The sequence below is a fragment of the Lissotriton vulgaris genome, chromosome 7 (assembly GCF_964263255.1).
Source record: "Lissotriton vulgaris chromosome 7, aLisVul1.2, whole genome shotgun sequence".
Taxonomy (NCBI): domain Eukaryota; kingdom Metazoa; phylum Chordata; class Amphibia; order Caudata; family Salamandridae; genus Lissotriton; species Lissotriton vulgaris.
Window position 1 is genome coordinate 682,908,172 of NC_141695.1, and position 17,560 is coordinate 682,925,731.

General features: G+C 50.0%; 1 protein-coding gene across 2 annotated transcripts in view; it reads left to right on the top strand.

Annotated features, from left to right (window-relative positions):
* Window positions 1-17,560, top strand: part of ATAD5 (ATPase family AAA domain containing 5) — a 413,976-nt gene that overhangs the window by 191,308 nt on the left and 205,108 nt on the right. For both annotated transcript variants that reach the window (XM_086930884.1, XM_086930885.1), the window contains 2 exons: window positions 9,461-9,634; window positions 10,052-10,179. In XM_086930884.1, the coding sequence (XP_086787010.1) occupies window positions 9,461-9,634; window positions 10,052-10,179 (302 nt within the window). The remainder of the gene's footprint in view (window positions 1-9,460; window positions 9,635-10,051; window positions 10,180-17,560) is intronic.

Genomic DNA, 17,560 nt, shown 5'->3' on the forward strand with positions numbered 1-17,560 from the left:
GCGAGTGCGAGTGCGAGAGTGAGTGTGCGAGTGCGAGAGTGAGTGTGCGAGTGCGAGTGCGAGAGTGAGTGTGCGAGTGCGAGAGTGAGTGTGCGAGTGCGAGTGCGAGAGTGAGTGTGCGAGTGCGAGAGTGAGTGTGCGAGTGCGAGTGCGAGAGTGAGTGTGCGAGTGCGAGAGTGAGTGTGCGAGTGCGAGTGCGAGAGTGAGTGTGCGAGTGCGAGAGTGAGTGTGCGAGTGCGAGTGCGAGAGTGAGTGAGCGAGTGCGAGTGCGAGAGTGAGTGAGCGAGTGCGAGTGCGAGAGTGCGAGTGCGAGAGTGAGTAATTGCAGAGTGTGAGTGAGTGCAGAATGTTTGCAAAATGAGTGCAGGGTGACAGTGAGTGCAGAGTGAGTGCAGGGGCAGAGTGAGTGCAGTTGCAAAGTGAGTGCAGGTGCACAGTCAGTGAGTGCAGAGTGAGTGCAGGGGCAGAGTGAGTGCAGTTGCAAAGTGAGTGCAGGTGCACAGTCAGTGAATGCAGAGTGAGGGCAGGTGCAGAGTGCACAGAGAGTGAGTGCAGAGTGAATGCAGAGTGAGGGCAGGTGCAGAGTGCACAGAGAGTGAGTGCAGAGTACAGCGTGAGTGCAAAGTGAGTGCAGGTGCAGAGTCAGTGCAAAGTGCGTATAGAGAGTGCAAGTGCAAAGTGAGTGCAGGTGCAGAGTCAGTGCAAAGTGCGTATAGAGAGTGCAAGTGCAAAGTGAGTGCAAGTGCAGAGTCAGTGCAAAGTGCGTATAGAGAGTGCAGAGTCAGTGCAAAGTGCGTATAGAGAGTGCAAGTGCAAAGTGAGTGCAAGTGCAGAGTCAGTGCAAAGTGCGTATAGAGAGTGCAAGTGCAAAGTGAGTGCAAGTGCAGAATGACTGCAGAGTGAGTGTGACTGCAGCGTGACTGCAGAGTGAGTGTGATTGGAGAGTGAGTGTACAGTGAGTGCAGGTGCAGAGTGAGTGCAGGTACAGAGTGAGTGCGAGTGCAGATTGACTGCAGAGTGAGTGTGACTGCAGAGTGACTGCAGCGTGAATGTGACTGCAGAGTGCCTGAAGAGTGACTGCAGAGTAACAGTGAGTGCAGTGACAGTGACTGCAGTGTGTTAGTGTGCAAGGTAAACAGTGTGTGTGTGTGCAGGGTGAACAGTGTGTAAGTGTGCAGGGTGCACAGTGTGTGAGTGTACAGGATGAACAATGTAAACTATGCAGGGTGAACTGTGTGAGTGTGCAGGGAGAGCAGCATAGGAGTGTGTAGGGGCACTGTGTGAGTGCAGGAGACGAACACTCAAACTGAGTCCACCACACACATACATAAGACCACATACGAAACACCACACACACATACCACACTCACACACCACACACACACACACCAGCCTCTCACCACCGCACACTCACCACCGCACACTCGCCGGCGGCAGAGTCGCTGCCACGCACTCGCTGCCACGCACTCGCTGCCACGCACTCGCCGCCACGCACTCGCCGCCACGCACTCGCCGCCACGCACTCGCCGCCACGCACTCGCCGCCACGCACTCGCCGCCACGCACTCGCCGCCACGCACTCGCCGCCACGCACTCGCCGCCACGCACTCGCTGCCACGCACTCGCCGCCACGCACTCGCCGCCACGCACCCGCCGCCACACACTCGCCACCACAAGCCATCAATGTATGCTTTCATCAAGCACAAACACCTCCAGGCGTCAGTGCATGCTTTCACCACACACACAACACCAAATGTCAGTGCATGCTTTCACCACACACACAACACCAAATGTCAGTGCATGCTTTCACCACACACACAACACCAAATGTCAGTGCATGCTTTCACTAAGCGCACTCGCCACCAGCTGTCAGTGCACACTTTCACCAGTCACACGCACCAGCCGTCAGTGCATGCTTTCACTAAGCGCACTCGCCACCAGCCGTCAGTGCACACTTTCAACAAGCACACACACCACCAGCCATCTGTGCACAATTTCTACAGGCACACACACCACCACCCATCAGTGCAGACATCAATTGTTAACGCATCCACAATTAACTATTGTAGCAATCGCAATATGATGCCCTTTACTTTTAAACATATTCATCTAAAGTGCAGCATGCCACCATTCCTACTATTCCAATCAAACACACATTTTCCACTACACACCACATGCATACACTCCTTAACACATGGCTAAAACACATTGCCATTTACAATTCCATTAGCTCCAACTCAAAAAAATCCGAGACCTATTGCATTTCTAATGCTTGTTTATGCTTTATTGTGGCACCTGTCATCTTTGTAACCGTTTTTTATCCAGGTCTGCATGGAATTATTGTAAGATCGGACGCAGAAATGCGAATCGCACACTATTAGTGTCGGGAATTCACGATCGGCATTTTCTAGCGCCATCTTTAAAGATCTTATTTCAGCTCGCTGAGCTGTACAGTTTCTGAGAGATTCAGTTTTAGTGACCATCGGTCTGAATTTACCTAAGCGACCGCGACCTTTAACAATCGCGCATGCTGCATTGTAAATCTGTTTTTCCACAACGTAGTGTTGTGCAAATCTGTCCGTGTAGATTACACAGTTGTAATGTTCGACAGGCAGAATTTCGATCGGCAGAGGACATTCATTTTCATATCCAGATATTCTAGTTTTTTCATTTTCGGATCAAATGCGTGCGTCACATCTTCTGTTGCAGGAGAAGTTTCCCATTTTATCCATTTTGGATCTAGAGCTTTAGCATTAAGATTGCCTGGTATTGTTACCGCCTCAAGGGCTGACACTGCTGTTAAAACAGATATCCTTTTTCCTTGGGCTAGGGCTCTTTCTTTTGCTACAGCAGTTTGAACCGCAGTTAGAATTTTTTCAGTAGAACTGAATTTCATTTCAGCTGGTGTGTACAAATGTGATTTGTAAGCTATTGGTACAGTTGCTCCCTCATTAGAGGTCAGGTATGTGAATCCGCATCTTCCTGGGATGACTCTGATTACAAGGTTGCGTTTGTTTGCGCGTCTTTGCAGTTTTCTTTTAGTTAACATGCCTGTCTGTAATAATCTTAAAATTTCCGTGTGTTTTTGAGTCCAATTAATTGGTTTAAAATCAGGTTTTATTAGTTCGTAGAGAGGTTTAACCCTCTCTGCAGAATTTAGAATGTATGTTCTTCCGAAATTCAGGAAACTTAGTATTGATTGGAAGTTCTTAAGCGTTTTTTGGAGCTTGGAGTACTACACACTTCTCTAAGAAGTTGTCTGCTAGGCTTTTGCCTTCACTTGATCATTCATTTCCTAAAAATAGGCCAGTTAGATGGGCAATTCGTGATTTTTTAAAGTTAAATTTGTACCCTTCAGTTGCGAACCCAAGTATTATGGTGTTCACTCTTTTCAAGTGAGTCTCCAGGTCATCGTCTGTAAGATAGATGTCATCGACATAGGATAACGCCTCATCATCATACATTTGTAGTAACTCTGTTACCCTGGCTGAAAATAATCCTGGGCTGTTCTTGAATCCCTGTGCCTGACTATGTGAACCTTATCTTAAGTGTGTACAACACTTAACCTTAAATGCATTGGGCATAAAAGACAAGTCGCCAAAGTCCAGATTTGGATCATCTTATGTTTAGATCTTGTGTTAAAATTGAACAATATTTTTGATCATTATTGTAAAATGTGGTGATTTATATTTTGTTGAAACATGTGAGAAATATATTCATTTTGAAACTTAATAAGCGTTAAAGCATTTATAAAAGCGCAGCGGTGTTCCGCATAAAGCAACAGTGCGCAGAGGTTAAGTGTTGTACACACTTAAGATGAGCAGAATCCTCATCCCATCCTACATGATTTTTATATAATGCAGGGGCTTGGGCCACTGCCTATTTTCTAGCAAGTGTGTATTTTTTATGTATTGGAATGTGATTCGAGAAGGCAGGCATAATCATTTCTTCGCCATGTGGGCACTCCCTGACACAAACTCTGGTTGCCAGTCCTTTTCTGCTAGAAGGATATCATAGCCTTTAGGTTCTCCCAAAAGAGACCTTTTATTTTCCTAGTTTTATCTCCCTCTATACGTTTTTCCCTTAAAAAGATCTGTGATTCTGGGCTCATGTCCTCTTAGCCACTTGTCTCTTTGGTCTTGCTCGAGTTCCACCCAGTAGGTTGTATTGTAGACCGTGGAGCGTGGATGGCGTCTATAATTATTCCCAGCCTTGCTAGGGACTGATGGATGTTTTCAGAAGAGCACTTGTCCACTGGCTTCCTATAGAGTGATGCCATTGGCTTGGCAAAGTGGAATTAGGAGGCCACGTTGATCATTAGCAGTGTGGAGGCAACAGCCCAGCAAGTGGAACAGGAGTTGGAGTGGTAATTACCTAGCCTGCAGGAAGATAACCCGTCCCTGCGGGCCAAGTGAGGGTTAAAGTCTGTGACTGGCAGCGCTAGGAGTCTTGTGAGGTTTTTTTTTCTGAGCCCGAGCAGTTAAGAAATACTTGAAGTATGGCTGGGTTTTCCCCTGGATATAGGAAGCGTTAAGTTTTGTGAAGAGCGGCCTGTGTTTGAGCCTTTCACTGTCACTTTCGAATGAGTCTTGTAGGACTTGCGCGTACACAGCTTTGTTCCATGCTGGCAAAGGAATATTCAGGCTGGTTAGATTTGTTGTCTCAGTCTCCAGGACACTAATGGATAGCAATAGCTGTGTGTGCCATGGAAATCCTTCTTGTTTCAAGTTGGGTTTTGAGAGATTGTGCTGGAGGGAACAAGGTCCTGATGTAGTATTTTATTTCGCCTAGGCAGGTAAGGTCCGGACTTATCAGACCTATCTCCAGCCTCATCCTGGCCCTCCTTGCATGCTGGAGGCTAGGTGAAGATTTATTTGTAGACCATTTTTTGAAAGTTTATGATGCAGGAGTGGAGCATTCCGAGAAAAGGCTTGGTGACCAGGGCAGGTACAAGCTTAGCTTGGAAGACATTTAATATAGGGTCAGCTGTTGGACTGTGTAGTTGGTAGTTTAAGCCTTTCAGGCTGTGGTTATACCCGGCACCCCTGGTTTCGCCCGTTCATTGAACTAAACTCCGAGGTAAATATAGCTTCTGCAGGTGGATATTTGCTGGTGTCCTAATTGCCAATGTGCACATTTCTTACATGTGTATTTGCCAAACCTCATTATGTTTGTCTGTGCCTGATTCACCAGGACTTTGTTCTCCAAGTTATAACAGAGGAGAACATTACAGTCCCTCTGTAAGCCTGTTCGCCTATGGTCAATGATGGCGATGTCTCCATATTGCAGAGTCTGCAGACATGTGCTCCACAGTCTAGGGGTTATTAGACTGGCGCCTTCCAAAGATTTGGGCATGTCAGTGGTGTATAGATAGAAAAGTAGCGGGGCCAGCATAGAGCTTTGTTTTAGGCAGTTAGATGGAATTTCTTCCGTTGCTGTGGTGGGACTGTTTTTTATCCCTGCCCTGGTACAGTAACATTATGGCTTTGAGGAGTTGAGAAGGGATCCCCAAGAATTTAAATTGTGCCATAGTGTGCCCTGATCAACTCTGTCAAAAGCTTAACTATAGTCCACAAAATATGGGGGGATGCTTGGCCTGTGTTGCTCGAATGGACAGATAGGCCAGAGCAAAGATGTTGCCAACCGTTGAGCTATCTGGTCTGAATCCTGACTGGGAAAAGGGAAGAATACTATTTTCGGCTGCCCGGACTTCCAATACGCCCATTAGGGTTCAAGCTAAGGCTTTGGTATCGAGATCCAACAAGGCTACCAGTTGATAGTTGGTCGGGTTGGTGTGGTCTCTCTTTTTATGTTTTGGGTATAGAATAGATCCTTTCCATGGCTGTGGGATTGAGGCTGTGAGAAGGGCATGATTGAAGAGTAGCGGGGGAACCCCTTCCCAAAAGGTCCCTGCCCAAAAGGTTTGGGTGAATTTAAACCCAGCTAGAAGGATCCCATTGGGCACTGGTGCCCCATCATTACTCATTTGATTGATGGTAGCAATGACTGAGGCATCTGAGATGTTGGGAACTTGTGCGCCTGGGCAGTGAGGGGGCCCTGGTAGTCTCAATGTTCTTGTTTCCCCAGAATCTAGGCAGTAGAGCTTCTTAACATAGTTGTCCCATACGCTGTCTGTTAAACCATTTATCTTTGACTGGGTATGATTGCTCAGTTGATTATTATACTTCCAGAACTGAGCATGATTCTTTTCTTTGAGGAAGGTGAAGATTTCTAGTCATTTGGCTTCGACCTGCTTCGTTGGATGTAGCCAGACTCTTTTCATGTGCTCTGCTCTGAGTGCTTGGCCCTGAACTTGTTTGCCGTCCCGTTTTTTCTTTAAGGCCTATCAGAGTTTTTGCTTGCTTGCCAACAGCTCCTTGGCCTCTTTGGAAAAAAAGTGTTACAAAATTATGCTTCTGCTGTGATGAGATCACTGGGGCGCCCTTCAATGCCAATTCTAAGTCAGTTAGAAGGTTGGTTCTGTGTTCCAACAGAGCCATGTTGCCTAAGGCTGTGGCATGTGGTTCTTTGGTTGCTATCCAGGTAGTCCGTTTAGGGCCAAGGTTTGCTGTCCATTTTATTCTGCGAGGAACTTTGAGACTTTCCTCTCCTGTTGGTGCACCAAGCAGCATGAGTTGGAATGCTGCTTTGCTGGAAATTTTGAACATTGCTCAGAGAAGCTTGTGGTCACTCATTTCGTTCATCTACATCAGAGTGGCAAAGATCAGTGGATAGCGAGGCACTTATAAAGTTGTAATCGATGGATGAAATGTTCCTGACGTAGGAGGGGGAGTGTTGATGGATCTAGGCCCTGTTAGATGGTGTTAGCGTAAAGTAAACAGTGGCTGTCCAGAAGTGTGGTAGAGTACTCCCGCTGTGTATTTGTGGATATGGTGGGATGTGATAACCTGGCTTTTGATCCCTGTTGAATTATCCCGATGCACTGAAAGTTGCTCATCATGTCCCTAGTTTCAAATTGCATGGCCCTGGTGGTGTGCAAACTCTGCATCAATAAGTACCTGTATTGTGTGGAACAACCCACCAGTAATGTACGATTAAGCGTTAGACCCCACGGAATGAGGAGTTTATGTGCGTACGCAGATTTACAAGGCAGTATTCCTTATGGTATTCCTTTTTTTGTGTTCAATGCACACATTTACCACCTGCTCTGAGAAGGTGTTAGAAATATCTTTGGGGGCTATTGGAAGGCAGGAGGGAGGGGACTACTAGGGTGAAGCAAGGAGTGGATATGGTTGGCAGGCAGGGCGCTGTAATGCTCAACCACCGCCCCAAACGCCTTTCCCCCCATCCCAAGGGTACCTTATCTGCATTTCGATCAGAAGCTATAGAAGAGTCTCAAGCTGCATTGCAGCCTTTTCTCAGTCATTTGACCTGCAGGATGTTCCAGCTGGTAAAATAGGGGTTGTCATACCCACACCCAATCAATTGTGTGCAGAAACACCGGACCTCTTATAATTGTAAGGAATTCTACACATCCCAACCAGGGCCCAGCCCAATGTGCAATGGGCGGATAAGGCAAACCGCGTCACCAAGAGGCACAAGGCACAAGAAACGTTGATAAAAACAAAACCTCCAATACCTGTAAATGGCTTTTGCCTGTCCTCTGTCTGAATTGAGCAAGATCTATTGAGAATGTCATTCCTGTTATGGTTTAATTTTCCAGTCCCATACTTTTTGTTAAAAGAACTGACAGTTCCAGAATGGATAATGTCAACCTTCAGTTTTAATTGCCTCTGGCTGAAAAGGCAGGGAAGGAGGTCTTGCATCCTGTGAAACCAAGGGACTGGCCAACATAGAAACTTATTGAAAGGGGGTACTAAAATTCTTAAAGAGCATTGTCCCAGTAAATCTGATCTAGTATCTTGCAATCACAAGCAAACCCCAATGCAGTGAGGAATTACTATTGATACCCAATTTTTCTTTCCCTGGTCAGTAATACCACCTGGACTTTCCTGTTCTGCGGGGTTTACACATACATTAAACACCTCCTTTAAGCAGGTGGTAAATGTATGTTGGCCCACTGGAGGAGGGGAAATGTGACTGGAGAGTTTGAGGGGTAAGGAAGGAAGTGATGGTTATTTCTGGCAGGGGGGAACATTGTAATCTCACCCGGGCAAAAAAATGCAGGGAATGAGGTTAGGATGCCAAAGCATCGTAATTTTTACTGTACCATATTACCACACTGTAAAGTAAAGTCTTGCTCCCACATCCGGAAAATTTGGTGTGGGAAAAGCCTACCCACTTCAAATCATTTAAGGCAGAATTCATTGAGATAATTATGCTCTGTCTGACTTGTTATATGGGCCTATGTCTCTGTGCATTTTGCAAACACAAGGAGATGATGGGCGGAGTGCTGAAACGTTTCAAACACTCACCCCCAGTCACAGATCTGGGTTCAATCCATCATCATTCTTTAGCTCACTTTGCCAACCCAGTTCAGACACGGCTATATGCAAATCAGTCTTGACTGTGTGCCTCATGGCCACAGGGTCAAAACCGAAACCGGTCCTAGGATGCTTGTTTCCAGACCAGGGAGGACCTGGCCTCGCAGTTCAGGCTGTACTGTTCCCATTGGGCGCAGGGTCAAGACTGATTTACATATGGCTGGGTCAAAACTGGAATGGCATGGTGAGCGAAAAAACGATTGATTTAGGCCCTGATCTCTATACTGGGGTGAACGTATGACATTATTCTGCATTCTGTCCATAAATTGTTGTTTTTGCATCTGTGCATTTTGCAGCAGCCTATCACGGTCTGTTTATAATACCAATTTATAATAATGACTTGCAGTCCCGGCCCGTGAAGTTAAGCATGGCACGGCGGGGTTGAAGAAAGGGGCGCTGTTGGTGGATTACGATGGACATTACATTAATAGTTCATTTTCCCTTACTATTGTCCGTGGATTTCTCCCCACTGCTCTTACCTGTATTGCCGCAGCTGATGACTTGCATATTCACCTTGCTTTTAGTGGCAGCCTGGGACCGTGTAGCTCTATAAAGACCTCTCACTATTCCTCAGTGTACCTTCCAGGATTCAGTTTTGTGACCGTCCTGTTTCACAGACCTCTGCAGTGATCGCTTTAACCAACTGAGCTTTTATAACAGAAGAATGCATTTCCCATCATTAGGTTGAATGTAAGATGGGGGCGGAGGCCCTATTAACCCAATGGGCATTGCGTCCCTGATCTCCGCGAAGCACGGCCTTCCCAGCTACACTACTAAAGTGATTTAAGAGATTGTTTTGTTAGCAGACGTTGTGTTTGTGGACAAGTAATGTGATTCACAGCTCACCCAATCTGGCAATTCAAAAAGTTATGCTTGCTTTTCTCACTAAGAGTACAATAATTTATCGCAGTTACATTTTTCAGCATCAAGAATGCATCACTGAACATTAGAATGAATCTGGTGTACCATTTTAGAATGTGTTTATTTATTTTACAGGAAGGTTAAACTCTCCAGCTAAAGTTGTTTCGTCCCCAAGGAAACCGCCACTTTCGCCACGAGGAGCAGAGATGAAGCGCACCTTGCCACCCAAATCACTGGCACAGTTTTTCAAAACGTCTTCCAAACAAAAAAATGCTGAGGAAAAACCGAAGCAGCCAGCAAAGGCTAAAGGTACGACCAGTTCGATTCCATTCCGTAGTGCATGACATCCTCTTTGACTTCTGTTATCCTGCACAATACCTTGTTAGCACTGCAGGTTCCTGTAGTATTCACCCGTTGCTGGGCAAATGACAGAAATATGTGAAATCTAATTACATTTTGAAGTTGAAAAGATGTAATTCTACCTTATTGTGCTGGTCAATATAATATGCGCCTTTAGACTGGAGGTGCTGACTGAAGGGGGGTTCAGTCAAAACTTTAAGTCCAAAAATAGTCGATTAGCGTAGCCACAAATGTTTTGTTAACTAAAGTCTTCTGACTGGCTCATGCAGACGGTTTTTGTCAGTAAAACCAATGTTTAAGTATTTAATGATTTCCTATTGGGGATCTTGATACAAAGTAAATTTTTCTATTTCCCCATCTTTGTAGGTAGCTGTGCGTCTTCTAAATTGAAGGACGCGCAAAGCACAGGAAAAGGAGTAAACACAACGGTGGATAAAGAAGTACTGGAAGAATCCAATAGAAAGAATGCTACCTCCCTCATCCTCTTTGAAGAGGTAATCATGACTTCTAAAAATTGGTGATTGCTGATCAGGGCCAGGTTTTCACTAGAGCAGACAATTAATGTGTGCAGTTTATTCTGATCTTTTATATAAAGTGACTGTTTCTTTTAAATGGGTTTCTCTCTTCTGGCCATAAACTTGGCTTTCTCTGCACATAAGGTGGATAACGGAACACAAGTGTAAGCATGCATGTTTTCAGCTTCGAAAAAAAGGGTCAGCAAAGAATGCATGCCTTTAGGAAGCAAGGTTTGATTTTTAAGTGTAATCCAGATCAATCCTAACACAGAACAATTTGACTGAAAACACCTCAAACAAAATGTGTTTTTACATAAAATTAAGCTGGGAACGCTGCTCTTTTTCCCTTTCATAGGCAGTTTTCCTAGGAATGCTATGGCCACTGCCAGAAATCTGGCCCATCCTGTCCTGCACAGCTGCGAGTCCGTGGGTGGTTTGTTTCTGTTCACTGAGTAATGATCGCGAGCCTTGTTGCCTTAGTTATGTTTACTTTTTACTTAAAACTCAGTTTTCAGTGGGAAATATTTGCTCAAAATCTTAATTTAAAAAGAGCATAGCTTTTTTCCCCAAGCCTTTTATGTTTTCAGTAGTTGGGTATTTCTCCTTCCCGTTTCCATCTTTCACAACGACTTTCTGTTAGATGCTTTCTTCCTTTGATGACCATCTCTAAAACAAACATTGACAAAGCAGTTGCTCTTTGCCTATGTGTGAGCAGTTGGCTTTAACAAAGTCTTACCTATGTTGCAGAGCAGCGTGGATTTGCAGCATGTCTAAAAGTTAGAAACAAAGCGCTATAATGCAGCCAGCGCTGCCACTTCCAAGTGCTTTTTTTGGCCTCGCCTAGCGTGCAGCGCACGTGTGCTGTTGCTCTGCGAGACAGTGTGGTAGAGGACATATTGGAGATGAAGCGCCGCCCATCTTTCTGATTGGCTTGCATCATTGTTTATGGTAAACGCTGTGTTGTGATTTGCAGTTGGACTTTTTTTACCACGCTATCTCCTTTTTGGCTCCGCTCATCCGGACCTGAACGACATTTGGCGGCATTAGAAGCTCTCCTTTAAATACAGGGTACAAACTTTTATTTAAATAGAGCTTGTTCAACATTGCGGGAGCCTTAGCAGTTTGTTGTTGTGTGCTCATAGAGGCGTTTCTAGGAGCAGGGCAAAGCTCACTGGCCTGTGTCTTCAACCAGCAAGAGGAGGCTTGCAGAGAGCCTGTATAAGTGCAACTCATCGAGGCAAGGGTTCAATTCTAAAGTTGGCGCAGCCCGTATTGTGATTATAGTATTTTTGTACCTGCATCATCTGCCACATTTTTTTATGTTGCAGATTGAAGGGAGCACTGTACAAGTTATAACATATCTGTTTTACAAGTACAAGTCATTAAAACTTTAATAAATTGATGTTTTTTCTAGAAATGAGCAAGTTTACGATCCGCCTTTTCGCCTGTATCAACTTCTCATTGCCCCTCTATTAACACTGTGACAACAGATAGAATCGCTGTTATCTCAGGCCTATGATTCATCCAATATACATACGAAAATAAATAAATGTGTGAGAGAATAAACATCAAAAAAACATTGTCCTCATTATTTTGTTTGCACCCAAATTAGCAAGCTGCTTATATCTAGAGCTGCCTATTGTCATCAGGCCCATGGACAGCGCTCATTTTTTAATTTATTTTGTATTATAATGTAATACAGAGCGAGGCGCACAGTTCTGGGACACCGCGCTTAGCAGCAGCACAGTCAAAGCTTTTTTTTTTTTCCAGCCTTGTGAGAAAGTGCCACCTATCTTGCATGGTATGCCCCACTTTTTGCTGAATTGCTGATGTGCTTTGACTGAGTGTGCCCTAGGCCCCTGCCAATTAGGTGCCCAAGGCTTATGTTCCTTCCCTAAAACTGTATTGAAGCTAAAACCCAATTGGCATCTCTGGCCACATGTCAGCCCCTGGTAAATGGTACCATGGGTACCCAGGGAATTGTGACCAGAGAAGACCCCTAAGGGCTGCAGCACTTATTGTGCCACCCTTAGGGACCCTGCACCCTGCCACACACACACACACTGCCTTTGCAGGCTGAGTGTCCTGTTGCAGAACTAAACAAAGAATCTGAAAGAGACACGTTAGTGATAGATTCCTTACCTTAGAATATCCCCAGGCGTCAGACTGGATCCGGAAACTTTTGCGTAGCAATACCCCTGCGCGCTGGTAGGCGTCGTCTGCGGCTCCGCGTCCGTCGTCGGCGTCGTGAGCGCCGGGATGACGTCATCGGAGTACTTAGACGGCGCCCATGCGCGCTGACGTCAGTTCTTCTTTTTTCCGCGCCAGCTAGCGCAGATCCGGAAGAAGCTCTACCCCCAGTCACTTTTTGACTGAATAGTTTTTTGATCCTTTTTGATCTTCTCTTAGTCGACTGTCTCGACTATCGGTGCCAGGGATGCCCGGGTTCAAGCCTTGTTCGAAGTGCGGCCGACTCATGTCGGTCACGGACCCCCATCGCCGGTGCCTGAAGTGCTTAGGCCTCGACCACGACGATCGAACCTGCGTCGACTGCCGGGCTCTGACGTCGAAGGCTAGGCGGGAGCGGTCCCGCAAGCGTCTCGAGCTGAGGCACTCTGCCCCGCGCCGCTCCAGGTCCCGGTCCCGGTCCCACGGGAGGTCGAGGGACAGGTCGCGAGGTCGGAGTCATCGACGTTCCGGAAGTGGACACCGATCGTCTGGTTCCAAGTCCTCAGGTAAGAGGCATGAGAGGTCGGAGCGACACCATCGGTCCTCCGACCCACCCCGACGCTCGCTCGATGCGGCCGGGGACTCGGGCGACACCGCCCACGCGGCTCCGCGGGAGTCGCAAGCGTCGCCGCCTGCCCCACACCTTCGGGTCCCTGGGCACGGCGCGTCGCAGGAGGAGGTCGAGAGGTACCTCATGGCCATGAGGGCCCTCCCTCCTCAGTCGGTTCCCGTGGCGCCTTCGGGCCGATCGGCTCCGTCTGGAGGTCCTTCCGGGTCGGGCGCTTCGGCCCCGACGACGTCGGGTACTTCGGTCCCGGCGCCGCGCGACCTCGTTGGATCCGGCTCCGGATCCGGGACCTCGCCGGTCGACCTTACGACCTCGCCGGCGCCGTCCCTTCAGGTGTCGTCCCCGGCAGCCGATGTGGTTGCCGACCCCAATGTTTCCTACGGTCCTACTCAGGAGTCGGAGGGGCGCCGCTGGGCGCCGATTCCGTCAGCCTTTGGAGACTTCTATCTCCACGAGGAGGCCCTGGCTGTTAATCCTGGTCTCCAGGAGCCAGGTGACGAGGAGCAATGGGAGGGGTCCGAGGACCCTCTGGCACGTGATTGCCAGTCGCATCAGGACTGGACATATGAGCTTGGGGAGGCCAGTGGTATTGACACCTCGCCAGACACTGGATTTACGTCGCCCCCGACTGTGGCTTCGGAGGCGGGTTCTGCTTACAGCGTAGTGTTGACGAAGGCAGCTAAGGCCTTAAACCTTCAGCTCCCCGTCGCGGCCGTGAGGACTAATCTCCTCACTGAGGTCCTCAAACAGCAGTCCGGCTCCGCGGAGCCCCTCCTGCCGTTCAATGAGGCCTTGTGTGACGTTCTGCTGGGCACTTGGTCCAAGCCCGCCACAGGCCCCCCTGTGGACAGGAACGTGGCCAGACGCCCATGCTTTTTGTCCACCCATCCCACCCCCGAGAGCCTGGTCATCCAGGCCTCTAACTCCCAAACCGCATTCCCGTCGGCCCCGCCCGACAGGGAATCCAAGAGATATGAGCAGTTCGGGAAGAAGGTCTTCTCGTCTGTGAGCCTAGGGCTACGGTCTGTGAACACCAACTGTCTCTTGGGCCGCTACACCCACACCCTGTGGGACACGGTTGCGGAGGTGCTGCCACAATGCCCTGAGGAGGTCAGGACTAAACTCAGCCAAACCCTTGCGGACGGCCGAGATGCGGCACGTTTTTCTATCCGGTGTGGGCTGGATACCACGGACTCACTGGGCAGGGCGATGGCAACGACGGTGGCGGTTCGACGCCACGCCTGGTTGAGGTCCGCCAACTTCTCGGCCGATGTCCAGGCCACCCGCCTGGACATGCCGTTTGATGGCCGTCGCCTCTTCGGCGACAAGGCAGACCATGCGCTGGAACGTTTCAAGGACTCCAGGGCCACGGCCAAGTCCTTGGGCCTTACGGCCCCACGCCAGCAATCGGGTGCCTTTCGCTCCTTTCGTGGCCACGGAAGGGGCGCCCCACCACGGACCGTCAGCCACGCGCCGCAGAATGTTCAGCAACGCGGTGGCGGACGTGGGAACCGCCGTGGCGGTGTTCGGGGCCAACGGCGAGGCCAGTCCACACCTCCCTCAGCAGCCCCCGCCTCAAAACCTTCCGAGTTTTCAGGCCCATGTGACGCCTGTGGGAGGCAGGGTTCGCCATCACCTCTCCCACTGGCATACAGTCACTTCGGACAGGTGGGTGCTGCAAATTGTCCGAAGGGGTTTCTCCCTCCCCTTCGAGTCTTCCCCTCCATCCATGCCACCTCAATACCACCGTGTGTCGGGGGATCACTTGCAACTTCTGCAAGAGGAGGTTTCGGCCCTCTTGGCCAAGAGGGCCATCGAGCGCGTTCCTGGGCCAGAAGTAGGACGTGGTTGTTACTCCCACTACTTTCTGGTACCCAAGAAGGGCAAAGGGGGCCTACGCCCTATCTTGGATCTGCGGAACGTCAACGGCTTCCTCCGGACGGAGAAGTTCAAGATGCTCACTTTGGCTCAGGTCCTGGCTGCCCTGGACCCGGGAGACTGGATGGTAGCGTTGGACTTGCAGGACGCCTATTTCCACATCCCCGTCCTGCCGGCCCACCGGCGTTACCTGCGGTTCACGGTAGGCCAAGAGCACTTTCAGTTTACCGTGCTCCCCTTCGGCCTTACCAGCGCCCCACGGGTGTTCACGAAGGTGATGGCGGTGGTCGCAGCCCATCTGCGCAGGCAGGGGGTATCAGTCTTCCCCCTACCTCGACGACTGGTTGTTGAAGGCGGGCTCGCCCCAGACAGTCGTCAGCCACCTCCAGACTACGGCCGTCCTCCTGCATTTGCTGGGGTTCTCCATCAATGTGCCGAAGTCACACCTGTGTCCCTCTCAAAAGCTCCTCTTTATCGGAGCGGTTCTCGACTCGGCGCAGTTTCGGGTTTACCCACCCGAACAGCGGGTTCGGGATTTTCAGGCTCTGATTCCAATCTTCCAGCCGTTATCCCGGGTCTCGGTCAGGTTGACGCTGCGGCTTCTGGGACTGATGGCCTCCTGCATCCTTCTGGTGCGTCACGCCAGGTGGCGGATGCGGGCTCTGCAGTGGGACCTGAAGTTTCAGTGGGCCCAGCATCAGGGCAACCTATCCGATCATGTCCTGATCTCAGAGGGCACTGCGAGGCAACTGCAGTGGTGGCTCACGGACCGCGACTGGGTCAGTGGCAGACCCCTCTCCCTACCCCAGCCGGAGCACGTAGTTGTGACGGACGCGTCCCTCCAGGGCTGGGGTGGCCACATGGGAGAGGCGGAGATCAGAGGCCTCTGGTCTCCGGCGGAGTCCCGGCTCCATATCAACCTTCTGGAGCTGAGGGCGATTCGTCTTGCACTGAAGGCATTCCTCCCCTCTGTCAGGGGGAGCATAGTGCAAGTGTTCACCGACAACACCACCGCCATGTGGTACTGCAACAAACAGGGCGGAGTGGGGTCGTGGACCCTTTGCCAGGAGGCTCTGCGCCTATGGCAATGGTTGGAACATCAGGGCGTGACCCTGGTGGTTCAACACCTGGCAGGCTCTCTGAATGCCAGGGCGGACGAACTCAGCCGTCGGTGCATGATGGATCACGAATGGCGTCTGAACTCGGACGTGGCGCAAGGTCTCTTTCAGCAGTGGGGAGAGCCTTGGTTAGATCTATTCGCCACAGAAGAGAACGCGCAATGTCATCAGTTCTGCGCGTTGGAATTTCCAAGGCGGCACTCGCTCGGAGACGCTTTTCGTCGCGAGTGGAGCTGCGGTCTGTTGTACGCCTTTCCGCCTATACCACTTCTGCCCAGAGTGCTGAAGAAGATCAGGCGCGACCGGGCCCAGGTTATCCTTGTGGCTCCGGACTGGGCACGAAGGTACTGGTATCCCGAGCTACTCAGCATGTCAGTCGATCCCCCGATTCGTCTGCCTCTTCGGGAGGACCTTCTGTCGCAGCAGCAGGGGACGGTCCTGCACCCGAACCTGTCCAGTCTCCACCTACAAGCTTGGAGATTGAGCGGCGGCAGTTGAGGCCATTTGACTTGCCTCCCGAAGTCTGTGATATCATTCTGGCAGCCAGGCGTCCCTCCACAAAGTCGGTATACGCCTGCCGGTGGAACAGATTGTGGCATGGTGCACAGCAAAGGCTGTGGATCCTCTCTCTGCACCCCTTTCGGAAGTGCTGCTCTTTCTTCTTTCCCTTGCCCAGCAGGGCTCTGCTCTGGGCACTCTTAAAGGGTACCTTTCTGCTCTATCAGCCTTCTTAAGGCTACCAGATCAGCCTTCTTTATTCAAGTCCCCTATTGTAAGTAGATTTCTGAAGGGCATCACGCACATGTTCCCTCCTGTTCCCTTCGTGATGCCCCAGTGGGACTTGAATCTGGTTCTCACCTATCTGATGTGTGCTCCCTTTGAGCCACTTCATAACTGCCCTCTTCGTCTCCTTACTCTAAAGACGGCATTCCTGGTTGCCATCACCTCTGCCAGGAGGGTGAGTGAGCTCCAGGCTCTTTCTTCTTCTCCACCTTTCCTGTCTGTTCATCCTGATAAGGTGGTGTTACGTACACGGCCTTCCTTTCTGCCCAAGGTTGTCACGGCCTTCCACATCGGGCAGTCCATCACTTTGCCCACCTTCTTTCCGCCTCCGCATCCCTCGAAAGAGGAGGAGAGGCTCCACCGTCTGGATCCAAAACGTGCGCTCTCCTACTACCTAGATCGCACACGCCAATTCCGGGTGGATGACCAACTCTTCGTTGGTTACGTGGGCGCGAAGAAGGGAAAGGCTGTGCACAAGAGGACCATCTCTAGGTGGATCATCCTGTGTATCCAAGCATGTTACTCCATGGCGAGGAAGGAGCCCCCAGCTGGATTGCGGGCTCACTCCACTCGGGCCACGGCGGCGACAACCGCCCTGGGCCGCGGTGTCCCCCTGCAGGACATTTGCCAGGCAGCTACGTGGGCCTCGCTGCACACGTTCGCAAGACACTACTGCCTGGACGGTCAAGTCCGGAGGGATGGCTTCTTTGGCCGTTCCGTCCTCCAGGACTTTCTGGTGTGATATTGGTTCGCAGACCCACCACCGGGGTTGGTATTGCTGGGG